Source organism: Passer domesticus, chromosome 14, assembly GCF_036417665.1.
Source record: "Passer domesticus isolate bPasDom1 chromosome 14, bPasDom1.hap1, whole genome shotgun sequence".
Classification (NCBI taxonomy): Eukaryota; Metazoa; Chordata; class Aves; order Passeriformes; family Passeridae; genus Passer; species Passer domesticus.
Window position 1 is genome coordinate 700,555 of NC_087487.1, and position 18,351 is coordinate 718,905.

At 40.6% G+C, this 18,351-nt stretch overlaps 1 protein-coding gene across 1 annotated transcript; it reads right to left on the reverse strand.

Annotated features, from left to right (window-relative positions):
* Positions 1–4,691: 4,691 nt before the first annotated feature.
* LOC135280774 (neuronal acetylcholine receptor subunit beta-4) lies at positions 4,692–17,499 on the reverse strand. Its single transcript, XM_064389046.1, has 6 exons — positions 17,236–17,499; positions 12,486–12,631; positions 10,654–10,698; positions 10,419–10,528; positions 7,009–7,981; positions 4,692–4,981 (listed from the first exon to the last, which is right to left on the reverse strand). Exons 1-6 carry the CDS (start codon positions 17,288–17,290, stop codon positions 4,841–4,843), a joined length of 1,470 nt encoding a protein of 489 aa, XP_064245116.1. The 5' UTR covers positions 17,291–17,499; the 3' UTR covers positions 4,692–4,840.
* Between the last annotated feature and the right edge of the window lie 852 nt (positions 17,500–18,351).

Sequence of the window (18,351 nt, forward strand, 5' to 3'; positions counted from 1 at the left end):
GGGTTCAGTTCTTGGCACTGAGCTTGTTTATCCTGTTAGCCCTATCTCTCAGAGCATCATTCACTTTGTCCCCAGACACATGCTCTTATGATAATTTCTGTAATTCTATTAGTGTGGAGGAAATAGGCTTTACTGTCCATTTGATTTTATTTTTTTTTTCAGAGAACTCAGCTGCTTGGTCTTTTAGCTTAACCCTTTGTGGATACTTTTGGTTTTGCATTTCCAGGGCATTGAGGCTAAATGTTTTCCCTTTCTGTCTCCTTGCTATAAGCAGAATTATAACTGAGAATTTTGTTTGTTCTTTTTAATCCCAACTAGAAATTAGTTAAGATCAGACCATAACTGGTGTTCCCCAAAAGTCAATGTTTAACTGTGGGAACTCAGTACATCACTCCGGATGTCCAGAGCTACCGAGACAACCCTTGGGGGGCTCAGAGGCCCTGGAATGTTGCCAAAAGTACCTGGTGGCTTGACTTTGATCCTTTTAAAGAAATGACACCTGAAGGTGAGGAGATGAGAGAATTTCAGGTCTGAATGGTGAGGGGATGTTATTCACTTGTTAGAACTTAAGTTAGAATGCACTGTACAGGGGGGTTTTATGTATTGTACAGGGGGGTCTAGAATTCTGTGCATGGATCAGGAGTCCCAAGATGGAGGGATTTGGGCGTGCCCTGTCCTTCTTCTTTCTTCTCCTTGGCATCCATGTTCAGGATGATGTTGGCATGTGTGGATTGGTTCATAGAAAGAGTACACTTGCCAACAAGGGCAGAAAGTATTGGGAAGTAAAGGTAAATATCGAATACGTAATTTTCATTATAAAAGAGACAACCGCCTCGTGGGCGGGAGAGAGTGCCTTTGGCTGTCTTGCTGATCAGACCTCGGCTGGACAGACAGAAAATCTTTGTAGATAAGAAATAATAAACTCGACTGAAGACCTAAACCAAGAGTTCAGACTCCTTCTTCGAGAGCGCGGCCTACCCAGAACCACTTTTTCCCGTGCTGGGGCAGAGACAAGCAACAGTCGACCCCGGCATTTAACCTGAATAATTTGCAAACAGTGATCTGCAGAGGAAGCAAAGAGCCATAGCATCAAGAGATGTAGATATTTTAGCTTAATTTGCCTAGTTACTGAAATTTTCAGTGGTGTTTGTATGGCACAGATATTTTTTTCCTAACATCCCATGCTGTATCTCCTGGTGAAATCAGCTCAGAATTGTGGTAGAATTATTTTTATGGCTGGGGAGGGTGATGTGATGAGAACACGTCACCATGACTGCATTGCAGAACTACATGGAAGAAGAATTAGTATGGATAGAGGGAAGCTATTGTACACAGGAAGATATACAGTGACAACCTATGTAGCCTTTGTTCTTTAATAAACGTGATGCTGTTAGAGGGGTTTTGCTTTGTTAATATTTCTTAAGATGAAATCTTAACTCAGGTGAGGAAGAAAAGAACATTTTCTCACCTTTGGTCTGGGGTGTTGATGCTCCCACTTGTTCCCAGTTTGCTGTGGCAGCAGGGGTGCAGAAAGAGTGCCCAGTAATCTCATCTGAGTGCAGCTGGTGAGTGGTGGTGTTGGAATTTCTACATGTTCTGGTGGAAGGCAAGAATGGTTCAGGATTAAAGAGTTTTGTAATGGTAGGGAATGGAGAGAAACCAAACAGAGATTTTCCCTCACTGGTAGGGAAGCAAAGACCGGTTGCACAATACCATTGAAAAGCAATTTTGTGTAAAATACATTTTGAATATCCTTTTTTTTTAATGGAAAACATTATGGTAAAACCACTAAAAAGCAGAAATGTTAAAGTTTATTTTGTTCAATGAGCTGGGACATAATCATATTCATATTTGCCTGCAAGAAGACATTTTTGATATTTCCTTTTCTCCAGTCTTTTAGTTTTAAAATCTTGCCAAATTTAAAAGCAGAAAACCCTATAATTCTTTGACAAGTTAAACTGGGAGCAATTCTATCTATTATGTAGGTGGTGCTGCCGCCAGTTAGGCAAAAATAGGATTTGCCAATTGGAAAATACAGTTTTAGGAGGTCAGATTTTTCCAAATTTTAGGACTTGGGGTGAAATTTTTCATTCTGAAGTTTGCTATGGATTAAATTAGATCTGGAAATGCTAATGATACAGAGGTGGTTTCCAACAACGTAACTAGGAAAGAGTATATTGGTATAAAAAGGAGTAAGGTGGCCACAGTGTATGAAAAGCACCAGAGCCCACCATTTCCTGGATGAGAAGCTCTGGCTCTGCAGGGATCTCCCTGGGGCCAGTGATGTGCCTCTTGAAAGCTTTTTCTGGGTTTGTCAAGTCTGAGGACTTCATCTGCCTGGACTCTGTGATAGCTGCTAACTGAGCTGCCAAATCCTTTCTAAAACTTTTGTTCCTGCTGAGGATAATTCAGCTGAAGGCTGCAGTTACAGAGCCAAGCATTATCAGTCTTTCCTGCTCGTAGAGATAAGGCTGGTTCTGAGATGGGAGCACCTGGGGCCTCATTTCAGATGCATTCAGGCAGCGAGGGGAAGGATAAGAGGGAGATGGGAAGGAGAGTAATGAGGGTAAGAGTGGGACAGAGCCCAAAGTGCTGTTGATGCTGGGTGAAAACAATAGAAAGAGTCTGTGCTCTGCACAGGCCCGTGTCTGTCAGGGGGCTGCAGCTGCTTTGCTGCATCCATGGCTGCTTGGCTGGGTGAGTCCCTCTCCTTCCTGCCCTGAATTAGTTTGCAGCAGCTCTTGCAGCTTAAGTCTGCACTGCCTCTTTCAGATTCCCTGTTCAGCATTAAAGGGCCTTTACCTTTACATTGCCTGCACAGTGCTGGCAGCTTCTCTGGCTTCCCTGTGCCTTCACTGCAAGCAGAAGAAGCTGTTCAGCAGCTGAGGCATGTGTGCACCTGTGGCTGGGATGTAACCCAACATGCAGCAGCATCTCCTAGCTTGGGGAAGGCAGCCTTCTGCTCCCGGGGCTGTCCGTGCCCCATCTCACCTCACAGCTGTAACAGATGCCTGCAGAGGAGCAGCTCTGCTCTCCAGGGCTGAAAAGGAGAAGGAAACATTGGAGGTGGGGAGAGCCCGTTTGACCCATTTAAACCTTACAGCACCCACCGGTCACCATGGGAGTGCCCAGAACAGTTAATGTTTGGGGAGATGGCCGGGCTGCCCCCCTGTGAGGAGGACATGGTGATCCCAGGGTGTGTGGGCATCACTAGGGCAGGCAGCCCTACAGCTGCCCCTCACCTCCCTGCCCTGTCTGTGTCAGGGACACAGTGCTTAGAGGAAGGGGAATGGAAGGGAGGGTGACAGTGTGAACCCTTCTAACGAGGGGCTGAAGGCAGGCCTCACCCACCCCACTAGTGATACTTCTCCCCATCATCTCAGGCTGCCGGGCCCCCGGCCCCGCTGAAGGGCCCTGGGGGACCCTCCCAGGCCTCAGGGACGAGGGGTGCCACTGGTGCAGGGGGGCTCAGCCAGGGGCTGGGAAGGAGCTGCAGCTCTGCAGCTGCTGGGAGCAGAGGTGTGAATGCAGCTGTTTGACACAGCTAAATCTATGTCCTTATCTGAGGCTGTCTGGGAATGACAATCTAGGTGGAAATGTAGCTTGGTCTTGATGAAGGCAAGTAGGGCTGGAACTGTCTTCTGCTGTGGCTTGATGAAGAACACAGGTTTAGGTGTCAGCTAATCCCCCTGTGACAGGTGAGACTCAAATCCCCTTCACAAGTAATAGTGGATTTCAAGTTTGTTCACCAGGTATTAGTTGTACTCACCAATGGTGATACAATTGTTGTGTGTCTTCACAGCACTCCAAGGGAAAACTGAAATTGGTTTAACTTGAAAAGTGCCAGGAGCCCACTTCTCTTTTTGCAGGTTACCTGGAACAAACTGTGGTGGGATTGTCCTGTGATGGGGGTGGGGTCTAGGGCCTCAATCTGTCCTTTGCCCAAGACTTTAAGACTCTATGTGCTTCCCTAGCTGATTTATTTAGGGTTATGCTTAAATCAACATTAAAATCTCTCCAGAAAAACACACAGGTCTGTGCGTGCTCACGTGTCCTCTCATTCTTGCTGCCTTTCACTGTTGTCTTCTCCCATTGCTTTCCTATGCTCGTAGCCTTAGACTCATTAAAGTGTGTTCGTGCCCCAGATACATGAGCTGTCAAACTTGCAGGAAATTTGAGGACTAAATCTATATAAAGGAAAATGTTATGTTTTATTTATATTTCATCATCAGAGTATTATATACATGTTTGTTTATCATACATTAATTTGGCCTTTGCTGATTCATCAGCTACCAAAGATGGCAAGCTGAGAAACCTTTCAGTGGCTACCTCAGAAGTGTTTCTGTTTCTCAGTTCAGATGTATCAAACCCACTTGCAAAGCTCTTTATAAATCAGACACAAATAACTTTGATGCATTTGAAGGAAGTAAATTTCACAGCAGTATCTTCTTTGTAACACGGAAATTGCAGTATTCTAAGGAAAGAAATCTCCTTCCTAAGGCAATGTATTTAAAATACATAATATAAGATGATGATGATGATGATGCCAGGATGACATCTTGTACAGGATGACATCTTGGTCTTTCACGGTAATGTTCAGACTTCAAATAATTGCAAAAAGGGCAAGATATCACCAGAAGTACTGGAGTCACTGGAAAAAAAATAGTTTTTTCTTTGTTTTGTTTTTTTCCTATCCCAGTAAGTTAAGCTCTACGTTCCTTTTCCCTACTCTAAGGGATGTAAGTGCAACTCACTTGGCACCTCTGCGGAGTTAACAAAGTGGAACTGAGAGCAGAATGAGACCAAATGTCTGTGTAAGTATTGACATTTAAAATAATAGCTAAGGGTTTATGGCAGCAGTGTGGTTTTGAAAAAGTGGTTGCAGAAATAATCCAACAGTCCCCAGGACACAAACAAGGACAAATATCCAGAGAAACAGCCTGTCCACTACCATGGCAACATACTTCCAATCTTCAATGACCTGGAAGAAAAAGCCAATTAAAGATATTAGTAATTTGTCATATTCTTTTGGTCTTCCTTTCGCTAATGCTGAGTTTTTGTTTATCAGAATAAAAGGAAACTGATCTCAAGGTTCAGGGAATAAACTGGCTTTAGGCTTGGTAAGGGATTTTTCTCCTACAACACATCTGAGCAGTGGAGAAAAATACAGTAAATATTTCTTAGCTTTCTGGGATACATCAGATACTGAGTGTGGCTGCCTGGTGTGGTGCCAGCCTTGAAGGACCCACACTATAATCCAATTAAGGAATTTCTTTCTTCAATTTTAGTTTGTAAATGCTATTAATCTGAATGGGCAAAAATAGATGGTGTTTACTGCTGTTGAACAAGGTTAGCTTCAGAGTTCTTTTCTTATCAGCAGTCATCTTATTCAGGGGGTTTAATGCATATTAATACTGTTGGTTTTATTAAAATGCCTTTTCGCCCTGCGTGTTGTCTGTGAAAGTCATGGCCTTAGATTCTGTCTCAGACTGAAGTGACTAATTGGGCTATTATTGTAAAGGAGAAATATATCAATCTGCATTTGCATCTCAGGAATAATTTTTCCTCTCTCATTGGTTCTGGTTACACAGGGGATGTCTTCACATCAGTGACTTTATCATCCTTGTCAGTTGAATCATGTCTGATATTAGACCATTACATATTTTTCCTTCAGTGCACACTTTTCATTCCCACTGCTGCTAATGGGAATTGAATGCTTCTGCAGTCAGACCATAGAAATGTACATGAACAGTTGTTATCAGACCGTTGTGATGAGGGAAGGAAGCAGAGAATAAAGTTAAGAATCTAGAAAAAATGTATGTAATATCAGAGGACCTTATGTGAAAAGCAGTAAATGGATTTTCAATGTATAAAATGCTCTTGAACATTGTTCTTACTACCAGGTGAAAGATTTGTCAGTCCTTTAGTGTGCACCCTTGCAAGAATTTTTGAGCTGTTAGAAAACCTTTTCCTGCGCTATGGAGTCGGCTTCTGTTCAGTCAGTTTCAATGTTTACAAGCTCATGTCTAATGTTAATAGCTGAACTTCTTTATTTATATTGACAGTAATTTCAGTTAATAGAAAACATGAACTACTCAGCAGCATGCTCCTCTAGGGACTGCTGCAAGATCAGAAACCAGACTTTATTTAATCTGCTTGGCTGAGGGAAGGCAGCACAACAGGAATAGAGAACCTGGAGTCTCACTGTGGTCTGGATTAGAGAGAGGATAAGGGTAGGTATGGGGATGATTTTTCCCAACTGTAGGCACTTGTCTAAATAAAACCTGTGACCCACCTGAATTTTCCAAGCATTATTCACAGTGTTTCTATCAGCTCTATTGTGCTAGCTACAGGCCTGTGGGTAGGGCAGGGGAATAGAGCAGCAGCACAGCTTAAATAACCAGTAATGAGTCTGGTGTATATATACAAATAATGGAAGAAGTGTCAGCTCTGTTGAGGTTCTTAATCCTACCCATGGTGTTTGCCATATACAGGCAGGTGTTTTAGTCTAGAGAGGGTGTTTGCAAAGGGCTTCTACCAATTTTGCTAAATGCTTCTGCTGTGCTCAGTTAGGTATATGAAGCATGGGCTGCAGAAAAGTTGTTTCTGGTTAACTTGGCCTGGCCATGGATCGAATCACAGTCTTACTGATTCACAATGGTAAAAAATGGTCTATTTCTAACCTGGAACTGAATATTGTTTTCTTCCCCTGCCAATCACCACTTGAATTTGACAACAAAGCTTTTTTAAGTGTTTCATGACTTACTGGGCAATCAGCAAACTCTTTTTGTAGAAATAGCCATGTTATTTATCAGAAGAATATTTGCAGTTATCAAATTGCTTTTCATTAATGGCATAAATTGTTTCCTCTTATAAGCTATATCTAGAATCTCTCTAAAACCTTGACAATAGCTAGAGAGTTCAAATATGCTTTCTGAAGAATAGCATGTTACAGAGGAGGACAGAAGATGAAGTTTGGAAGGGCAGGGATTTCTTATTTTTACTTACACTCTGGTCGTTGTCATCGCTTTTCATGTGCTCTGCTATAAAACTGACTCCATCAATTGCTTCTTGCACTTCAGGAGAAAATTTTGCACCTGTTCTTAACCTAAAATCTCGATGACTGCTGACATTGTCAGGTGTCTCAGAGACTTTCATATCATATCTTTTAGCAGAAGCTGTATTCAAAAAATAGGTAGAGTTCTTGTAGAAGTCAGATGGCTCCATGCAAGGATTCTCTGTTTTTGTCTTTTTGCAGTTGCATGGCTTTTGCTGTGGAGGATTATTTTCTGGGCGCTTCATGAACAAATAGGCTGGGAGCCTTTCAAGGAAAACCAGCTTTACCCACGGGGGCATAGTGTGAGTACTTGGAGATCTGTGGTGGACATTGAGCACACAGACACTGGTAACTATTGAGAAGGTCACCAGCACCATTGTAAACATGAGATACTTGCCAATCAGTGGAACATCTAGAGATGTTGGAGGGACAATTTTGGAGATCAGCAGCAAGAACACAGTCAAGGCAAGCAACACAGATATGCATAAAGTCATTTTTTCACCGCAGTCTGAAGGCAAGTAGAATACTAGGATGGCTAAAGATGTAATTAGCACACAGGGAATGATAAGATTGATGGTATAAAAAAGTGGTTTCCTTTTAATAATGAAGTCATATGTCACATCGACATAATTGGGGTCCAGAGGGTTTACAGTCCTTCTTCCTGGGAGTGCTACAATGTCCCACTCTCCGCTGGGTGTGAAGTCGTCCATGCTTGCCATGGAAGTCTTGAGCACCATATCAATTTCTGTGTGGTCGTACGTCCAGGACCGGAACTTGAGGGTGCAGTTTTGTTGGTCAAATGGGAAATGCTTCACCTCAATCTTGCAGGCACTCTTGTAAATGGCTGGTGGCAACCAGCGAATGCTTCCATTGTTATTTACAATGGCATTTGTGTACAGCGAGACTTCGTACGTGCCGTCCGCACTAACGCGAGGAGAAAAGAGAAAGGAGAAGAAGTGATAAAATATTAGGAGGAAAAACATAGTTCAAAACAGAAAAGGTCTGACATTCTTGATCTTGTGGGCCCCAGTTGTTCTGAGAATCAAAGTTTAGTAATACTATTATTCTGAAATCTCTGCTGTAGGGAGCTAAACTTGATACGGAAATCAATGTAGGCATTTCTCCTAATCAGATAGTTGATTTTTGGTCCAATACTTACAAAAAAAAGTTGCAAAATTATAATACACACCTCTGTTTCATACAAAGAAATCAATGTATTTTGTAAATGTTTGCTCAATGTTTTGCATCTCTTAAGGCTAAGCAAAAATGAGATCATCCCATGTGAAAACAGAGGTACCTTTGATTTGGAGCATAGCCACTGCTAAGAACACAGAGCAACACTCCTAAATGACTTGGACAAGGAATTAAGGATGAGCTGCATTAGTTAGAAATACAGGGAGAGTGTAGGCAGAGGAAATGTAATTATATGGCTTATAATTTATTGCATCTCTCCAGTTAATGTTTACTTATTACAAAACCAGAACAGACAAGCCGCAGCGTTCTTAGTGCCCACAAATAATCTTGGCTTTGTATCTCTTCCAACTGCTGAAACAGGGGAGTCTTCTGTGTTCTGATGGGCCCTTTAATTTAGGGAGAAGATCATTATCAGGCAGTAGCATCTCCTCCTGCCCAACAGTGTGGGCCAACAAGATAGGGCTGTTTAAGCCATTAAGCATCCCGAGGTAGTGTTTGTTAGCAAGGCAACATGGAAAAGAGTTATTTCAGTGCTAAGGGTGATTTTATTTTCCTAAGTAGGGAAATGCTACAAATATCTAAGGCTTGGTACATGTGTCTGAATCAGTTAGTTTTGACTCTGAGCCCTTTCCAGAGTCAAACTGGGTGAGGCAGTGAGTGCCTGTCACTGAGCTGAGACATTTGCAGTTAATTCATGCAGACAGTGAAACAACCAGATATGGGAGTGAGTGGCTACAGCCACTAATAGGGGTCATTAGTTCATTGCCAATAAGGTAGGGAAATGAATTGTATCTTAGTTGACATTTCTCTACTCCCTGAGTTCGCTTTGCCATCATGCCATGCCATGAGCTGGGCAGAATCCTGGGCTGGGAGTATGTGAGTGCTGGTGCTGACTGCCCTGTCTGAGTGGTGGGAAGAGGCTGGGCTGCACTCCCAGAGCCCTCTGCACACAGCACAGACAGAGCTGTGGGCACGAGGACATGCTTTGTGTTTTTCTGAGCACCTCAAACTGCCTGATGCCTGTGAAACTCTGCTCCAGCAGCAGGAAGTTACATGGAGCTGTCTTTTAGCTAAAATTTAATTGAAGCTTTGTACTAATGTAGAAATCCATTACATTGTGGCTTGTTCCTGTGCATTTAAGAAACCTTTTGAAACTATTCCTTTCTATTTTTACAACCTATTAAACAGTATCACTTGGCCAGTAGCAAAAAGAGGCAGAGGGCAGAGGCACAATTTACTAGAACAAGCTTTGAGCAGGCAGAGTACATCCTAATCCACTGGCTGAATTATTTTGTGACTAATACATTAGGTTTAAGTGTTCATCAAATTTGGTTTCCAGTAGTAGGATTCCAAGGACTTAACTCAGTTATATATAAACTTCCTGAGTTTCCCATCTGTATTTGTTCATAAATCATCATGTGTTCATGAATTCATTGGTTTTCAAAGTATAATAAAATTATAAATTTTGATTATTTAAAAAAAAAGTTTATAATCCACTTCAATGTTTTGCTAGAGACTTAAACCGAAGCAAAACAAAATTGTCAGTTAGCTGTTTGAAAGAGGAACTGAAGTGTGATATTTTTCTCAGTACTATAAAGCAACAGGGTCAAATGTTGACAGATTTCTTATGTATTCATAGAATGGGGTTTTTTCAATGTTTTATGAAAATTGAATATGATTTAGTTTTCTACATGAATATGAACTCCTGGAGTTATGGTATGTGTGAACTTTGTAACAAATTTGTGTCTTGGGGTCTGTGGTAGAAGAAGGAGTGGGGGAAGAAGGAAACAAAACTATATCTCAGCCCCTAAGATGTCTGATAGGATTCCAGACGTCTTCTTGCAACTGTACTTATACCTACAATTTATTTTCTCCATACAGTCTATTTTCATGTAAGTCTGCCTCAGTTGTGAGCCTTGGCATGGATCCTCTGCTGTAGCTGCTCACACTGCAGACATCTTCCAGCTCTGCTGGAATTTCTTTAATCAGAGCACTGATGGTGAAAATTATCTTTGAGCCCAGTAGCCCAGTCAGATACACTTGCTACCATCTAAAAGTGACAAAATTCAGTTTTAAAATTTTACCAGACCTACTTCATTGTTTCTGATATTTGTCCTTGGTTATAGTTTTGGTCATTGTCTGCATAAACTACACCAGTTTTACTTACTTATTGTAAAGCACAATGTCTGGCAACCAGATGTGTTTTGCAGGTATTCTCAGCTTATTTATTCCTTCATAGTCAGAGGGCTTCCAAGCCAGCCGATAATCAATCCACTCCTAAGAGAAGAATTGTACAGTAGTGATGGGAGTGTCCAGACCAGCACTAACAAAACAATCATGTGATGGAGTGAGAGCAGTTGAATTTGTGGTTTGCAAGAGCCATTGCTCTGTGGGTTTGTTACCTGGTTCAGCCAGACGTTTGTAGTCATGATCTGCTCCCGTTCATTCTGCAGGGAAAAAACAGAGACAAAAACGAAAATATTTCACTTTATTGCAGTAAAAAGATTTATTCAGTGGGTTTTTGAGCATGATTTTGTCTAGTGTATTTCAAGACAGACATTTCTCTGAGGTATGATGGCCAGTCTTGTACACATACTGATGATAAGCAGTAACCCCATGAATGCAGAATTCCAAATGCCTTTTAACAAGAACAGTTATGGCAGGAGTGAGAGCAGTTATTTGGAAACAATGACCACAACCTTGCTAAGCTGGTTTCATCCCCCACCCCACTTCTCCACCTTTGATTTGAACCAGGAGGGACAGTTGACCATCAGGGAGGCCTACAGGAGGTTGTGTGAGGTTGGTGTAAGGTTTGCCATGTAATCTCTCAGCTGGCAGGCTCTGCTTCATGAACTGCTGTCTCTGGACAGTCCAGAAGAGAAACTTCTGTAGAAGATCTGTCAGGAGGACTTCTGCAGGAAAATGAGTTAATTGTCTGATCCTGAAGATGCTTGAGATTGTTGGAGCCTACAAGATGCCTAATTTTGTTCTGTTGGAAGAGCGAGGCTATAAAGGGATAGGGACTGAGCTGTGCTGGTCTTGGTGTCTTGGTCTTTACCCATTCATCCACCTTGCTTAGGCTGTTGATCACCAGGGCCTCTGGAGCAAGACACCTCCTTTTTTATGCCCAGAATCTGCAGTCTGAGGGGACACTGTGCTCATGGTTGTAGTGCAGGATGTAAGGATAAATGTCTGTGTCCAGATGGAGTTCCCCAGGAGAGAGCACTTAACTAGAATAACCTGGTATACCTGCCATTGAATCCTGAGTGTATATGTATATACATCTATGAATATCTCTATATATTATATCCAGTCTGCATGGGTGTATGAAACCTCAGCTATTTGTACAGTTTCCCTTACGTTCCAACAGTCTTTCTCATTTCCTCTTGAATTTCAGAATGTAAATACTTTATGTCTCTAAAAGTTTGCAGCAGTCCAGTCACTAGCCCTTACACAAATTCTGACAAGGGAGGCAGTCATCTGTATCTTCTCTGTCATCCAAGGAGAGCAGCAGAGTTGAAAGCCCCAGTTCAGGAAGTTATTCCCACTTATATACTGGTTCTTGTTCCCACTGCTGTTAATGTTAACCTCTCTTAGTAAAGATGTGTTATACCTTGGAATAACTGTCAAACGCGTACTAACCTTGTGGGTGAAAGTGTATTTTAGACCCACTGAAGTAATTATTATTGAATATGAGGAGTTGCTTTCATGAGGATTGTTTAAACCATGTTAAGCTATTCCAGCCAGAACTGTGTATTTTTCCTTACAGCATTCCAGTGTTCTTTATTAATATGCCTGATATGTCATATGATTTGGATGTGGCTTTGTAGCTTGTTTTCAGGCCATTGAATGCCTTCAGCAGAAGATGGATTAGCATTCCACTGATGGTGGATGGTGTGCACATTGCTGGTGTGCACTGTCCAGGACAGGTCCTGATCTGGGGTAACTTACAGTAGCTGTACTGAATCAGTGGAATGATTTTGAATTTTAGATAGATGGAATTCTATTGGATGAAGATCTGGCCCCATCCTTCAAAGCTTAGGCATAGACTGATTTCCCCATTGTAGCTCCATTGTGAGGTATAAAATTGGTAAATTGTGTGTATGGGCTCTGCCTATTAACAGTGTTACGCAAATGAGAAAAGAGCAGAGATGTATCAATGCCTGTATAACTACTAATTAGAGTGCTGTGCAGGTAGTATTGAATGTAAAGGCATAGCCTAATTTGAACTTACCACACTAATAAGCTGTGCCAGGGAAACCTGCAGTTCTATGGATACCAACTGGGAGGAGTTGACAGCTGGTCGAATTAACTTATTGTACCTGTCAGGACTCAGGAGGTGGTTCATTAGTTTTTCTTCAGCATCTGCTGCCATGCTTCCTGTAAAGCATCACAAAACAAAATTGTAGAAGGGAGACTAAAGTCATGATGTGGGGCTCACAGAATATCTGTGCATCAGATCATCTTTGGGAAATAATGACAGCTTTTGATTTTCTGAAGGCTTGTGTGAACAGGAAGATAGGTGGCTTGCACTGATATCTGTTCTGCTGAAGTTGACTGTCTTTCACAGAGCACAGATCAAAGCAGATCCCTTTCAGGGTTTTTTGCAATAAAATGTGAAGCTCAAATTGGTAGATACTTTTGGGAATTACACTCAGAAATAGAAACTGGGAGCAAACCACCCTCTTGATAGCAGGGGAAGAATTATTCTATGATCCAAAGGAAGGGATCCAGCTGTGACTTCTCTCTTTAGTGCTATAGGAGACACAGTTATAGGTACACATTCAAATTTAAAGCCTCTGCTTTATGTAGAGAAAACCAGGGGATAAGCTTTAGGAGTCATAAAGGATTTTTTAATGACTGGGAACTCTCTGGTAGCTAGTGATGTTTCTGTTTCAAAATTTGAAAACCCAAGCCAGTATCTTAGATTCGCTTCATTGGAAGTAAAACCTGATTTGTGGACTTTCACAAATACTGTAAATCTTTGCCAAAGCTGAAGTCCAGTGACTACAAAATACAGCATTCACAGGTTACTATCAAACAAGCCTGAACATCCCCTGTGGAGCAGAGCAGCTTCTGGCACAATCCTAGGGTCATTTATTCATTTATTCTGTTCTCATGTTCTTTGTGTGCTGTTTAAAGTCACCCCAGTGGACTTTCAAACCACTGTTGACCTCCTGACCATACTGGTGAGCAAGGTCAACAGAACTGAGCCAGAGACACTGTGCTCTGTGTTGGGCAGGTCTGTGTTGTGATGCTGATGAAATTACTGTGTTAGTGAAAGCAGGTTCCAATACAATGGAATGAATACCTCTTCCATAGAAAAGGTCACCTAATTCAGCTCACCTAATTCACCTCTAGACATTGCAGAAATAAGGGTAGTGTCCTTACAGCATGCATGCTTCATTATTTCCCAGAGCAATTTCACACAGTAAAAAACACTGGACATGCAAGTATTTTAAATTTGTGGTGCATTAATTTGTTTTGGGTTTGGTTTTTTTTTTTATGTTGTAGCATATCCATGAAATCTGGGGAAAGGCAGACACCAAAAGGTCAGGATCAAATAAGCTGCCAAAATTCGTGTGCATGTCTAGAAGGTGCCACATTTCCTTGTCAGCTGGGCTGCAAGTTGATAGGCTGAACAAGTCCCTCTTTAAACTTGAAATTCTTCTGAATCCAGCTTGGGTTAAAAAGACACCCTAAGACCTTCTTGTTTCTGATCCAGTGAGAAAGTGAAGTAAAAGGAAAGATTATCAAACAGAGATTTCACATCTAAGAACAACTTTTACTCAAGCTCTGTGGAAAGGTTGAGGTAAAGACCAGGCTTGATTTAATTCTTGTAAGACTAGCATGGACTGTGGCCTGGTAGCCCAAATTCTTCCCCTACACTTAACTATAACATTGTTCTTCAGAATAGGTTTTTCAAATACTTTCCAAGGCATCTGGGAAAACAAATTTGGATGAATAGATCTGTGTTTGTTGGGTCAGTTTGTTTTTTGGTTCACACTTGCTTTGTACCTCCCTGCGAATCCTTATAAAAGCCCTATACTATGTGATATTTTAATACGACATGTTCTCAATGCAAGGTGCCTAATCAAAACCTTATGTTAGAGCTATGCTGAGTCTTGCTAAGCTTCAGATTCTGGGGTGGTTTTCTTGTGTATAGCAATCAAAGAAAAGCTAAATTTGATACTGTGAAGAAAAGAGGGCCATGTTCTAGGAATGAATCTTCTTGTGGTTATTAGGATAGGTTAGAAGTCCTGTGGGAGTTCAAGAGAGAATCCTTGTTAAAGTTGTTTTATTGTGTTCTTTGGTGGAGTTTTATGTTGGGTTTGTTTATAGTACATTTTTTTTAGTAGACATTCCCACTGTTGCATATGTAAGTGATGTAAACATATGGCTATAATTAAAATATAAATAAATCGTCCGTTGGTTTGTGTCATTCAGTAGTCACTGAATACTGGTAGCAAAGATGTGAGTTCTTGTTTGAATTGTTAACTATGTTTTCACTGCATTGCCTCCTTTGTCTGTGGATATTCCAGCACAGAGAGTATTTGCTAAACATGGAGTAAGGGGTAGGAACTGTAGAATATTTGCAGAAAGCTAATTCTGGATTTACAATTCGTTTTTACTGTGAAACCTGCTTTTAGCAATCACAGTCGTCTGGTCAGCAAATCCAAACGTGGTGTGGGGTCTGCATATCTGATAAGAACAGCTCAGATTTGCAAGTACTGACTGTTAATAAACTTTATGTGGATTAATGACAAACCATGACTTTCATTATAAAAAATATTTATTCAACAATGAATACCTTTGAGAAATTATTACTTGTTCTTAGTGAAGGCATTCTTTCACTAGGGATAATCCTTTGTAAAATTCCAGTCTTTGTAATTTAGTAATCAGAAATAAAGGGACTGCTCTGTCACCTGTATCATCTACCACTAGATGTCAGCCCTACACTGCCTTAAAACTTGTTAAAACCAATCTCTCCGTAAATACTGGCGAAAAATGAGTGTTTCTTGTCTAATTTTTACAGTCTTCTTTCCATTAACAATCTACATATAAAACAGATGGCAATTAATGAGAAGGAAATTACCAGGCATCCAGTTTCATCTTTATGTGCATTTTGTGTCAGTAGCCAGGCTTTTGAAATGTCTCTTTTTCCTCTCAGGGCTGGAAGAAATGGAAATGCAGTTTCCCCCACAAACTGTTTTTTTCCAAATAGCAGTAATCACCAGAGATGTTGCAGACGTTAGACTGATGCTTTTAGACAAATTATTTTAACAACAATGATCAAGCAGTCCTAATTTGGGAGTGGAGTATCTTTGTGTACTGAAAGCAGTAAATAAATAGAATAAATAAAAGCCCATTGGGGTGGATCCTGAGCTGGGGAAATTATTTTAGCCTCACTGAGCACGCTACACATCTGCTCTGTGACAAGGAGAGCAATCACCACATACCTTGCAGTACACATTCCTCAGTAAGTTAGTTTTCTCTGTGGGACTATGAGCATTAAAAAAAAAAATTGCACCAAGATGCTTCCAATTTCACAGCAAAAGAAACTAAACCACAGACTTCATTTGCTCTGCTGTGGAGACTTTCATTGTTACATAGTCTAATTTAAATACATAAAGTGAAATAACTTGGCATCCTGTCTTACACTGTTTGATTTCAGTGTAATAACTAATTCGTTTCCACACAAAAGAATAAGGAGCAATGCTGAGAGATACAGGCAAGCTCACTGTTATTACCGTCTACATTTCAAAATGTAACATAAGACATATTTCTAGTATTTCTCTGAACTCAGTTCTCATAATAAACATTGCAACAATATTTGTTTAGAAGTAGCACTGTAGCATGTGTTACCATTTTAATCCTTTACTCTCTCAGACAAAAATGACATGCCAATTAGTAAGAATTGTAATTAGTAAAGAAAAGTAAGAAGCGGCAATGAAGCAGTCCTATTATCTTCTCAGAAACTACTTCATGATGTTGTTACTTCTCAACATACTCTCAAGCAGAAAGACTTTCATAACATCTTAGAAAAACACATACTGATTTGGAATGTTTTTTTTCCAATGGAAGTAGCAGTGAATTTACTGTATTTTAAAGATTTTACATTTTTATGCTGCAATTAATGCAAATAAAAAAGGAAATAGAGGTTAGAAGTGTAGAATTTAAAAATCTAAAGTGGGCCCTCACTCTCCTTTTGTTACAAAGCAGTTGGTTTCTGAAATTGTCTTTCAGAGACAGAAGAAACAAAACAAGTGTGGAATGAACAGACAAAAATGGGAAGTGTGTAATCTGAGGATCTTGGTTTAGTTTCAGCCAGTTTCTCTCAGAGCACTTCAGAGGAGCCTCTCCATGGCAAGAAGCTCCCATGCTAAATGCACTATTTCATGCTGCTCTCAGGCTGTTGTGTTGGCTAAAACATATCTAAGAAACCCTGACAGACTGAGGAAAACCTTCTTGTATAAAAGGCATAAATGCATGGTTTTTGTAGTATACATTCACATATGACAACTTAACTTAAACTGTTTCCATTCTAATTTAAAGAATTAGGAAGTATAAACTTTGTAAAATATAGGAACTTGAGAAAATAATGGTAGAAGGATGAGATCTGTCATATTTATGGATCATGACATGGTTCATTTTTTCACCTTCAGCACAACATGCAGCTTTTCCTATCACAGATGATCCTGGGAGCATCTAAATGGATATTATTTAGTCATTATCCTTGTCATGTCCTACAGTTATATAATTTTGTATCCAATCTATCTGTCCGTATTCGTCGTAGTGCAAGTGCTGATACCAAACAAGCCCAAATGAACACTAAAATAATAAATTTTATACATCCTCTTAAAGTCAGCAACCTCCCGAGGTGATGGTTACAAATTGTCTGTGAGCTCATGTCACTGCCATGCCTCTTACTCCCAAAAGCTCTCACTGTTCTGAAACTGTAGGAGAAAGAAAAGGTCACTTACCGTTCAGACAAAAGGAGCCCATTACAAAGAGAACGAGGGGGTACATTTTCCTCATGGCAGTAAGAAGACGTAGATTACTGCTCTTCAGCTTAGACAGCTGGCAATAGGCTCTGTTGGCAGGGATGCACAGGGAAGAGATGGAAAAGCAAACCTGAATCTTGGAGGTATGAAATGCCAGGAAAGAGACAGACAGTAGGACCTGACAGAAGCGTTCTGCAAAGTGTAATTTTCCTGAGCATAGTGGTCCCTCCCCCTTTGCAGCTGTTTAAAGAGCTTTGTGAAGAGGAAAAGCAAATAAGAAGAGTGAACATAATGTGATAATGTTGAAAAAGAGGAAATGAAAGAGCAAGCTAAGGGACATGATGTGCAAAACACAACTGCTACTAGATAACATTTATTAACATTAATTCTTGCTACTAGATAACATTTAAAAGGCTTTCTGATTAATGAGTGCAGTGGGTGAGAATAGCTGTGTGGGAAGAACTGGTTAAACTTTGTACCATAAAACCTCTTAGCGTCAATAAATTATAGCCCCAGCAGAGGGTTATTTTCTGTGTCAAGAGAGAAAGTTTAGTACCTACTGCAACCCTTTTCCACTCCAAGGCCCATACATGTGATCTCTTTAAACTCGAGCTCCAAAAACTTTTTGGGAGCATCAAGAGAGGAACAGAAAATATGTTGTCATTAGCATGTGATAGGATTTTTAAAAGAAAGCTAAAGCAATCTGTGGTGAAGTAGCAGTAGCGATAAAGATATTCCAAAGGAGCATTAGAGAAATTATGTGGAATTCATATTTTAGAGCTAAAGGGTTTAGTAGACTATAGAGTGTCATGTGTTTTGGGACTTGCTATGGGAAGATTTGTGTAGAAGGAGGGGGCAAGAAGATCTTGTGTGCCCTTTGCAAGTACTGTAGGACAGGCTGAAACCCTCATGATAGAAAAAAACAAACCAATTTTGATCCCCTGTAACTTCTAAACCTTTCTATACATACATGCAATCAATTTTGTTTAGAGGTGCATTTATTGTATTTATGCTATGCAAACATCTCAGATGATAAAAAGTTCTGTGGACTATATGGTGGAATTGATGGCTGATAACTTCTGCGTACTCAAAAAG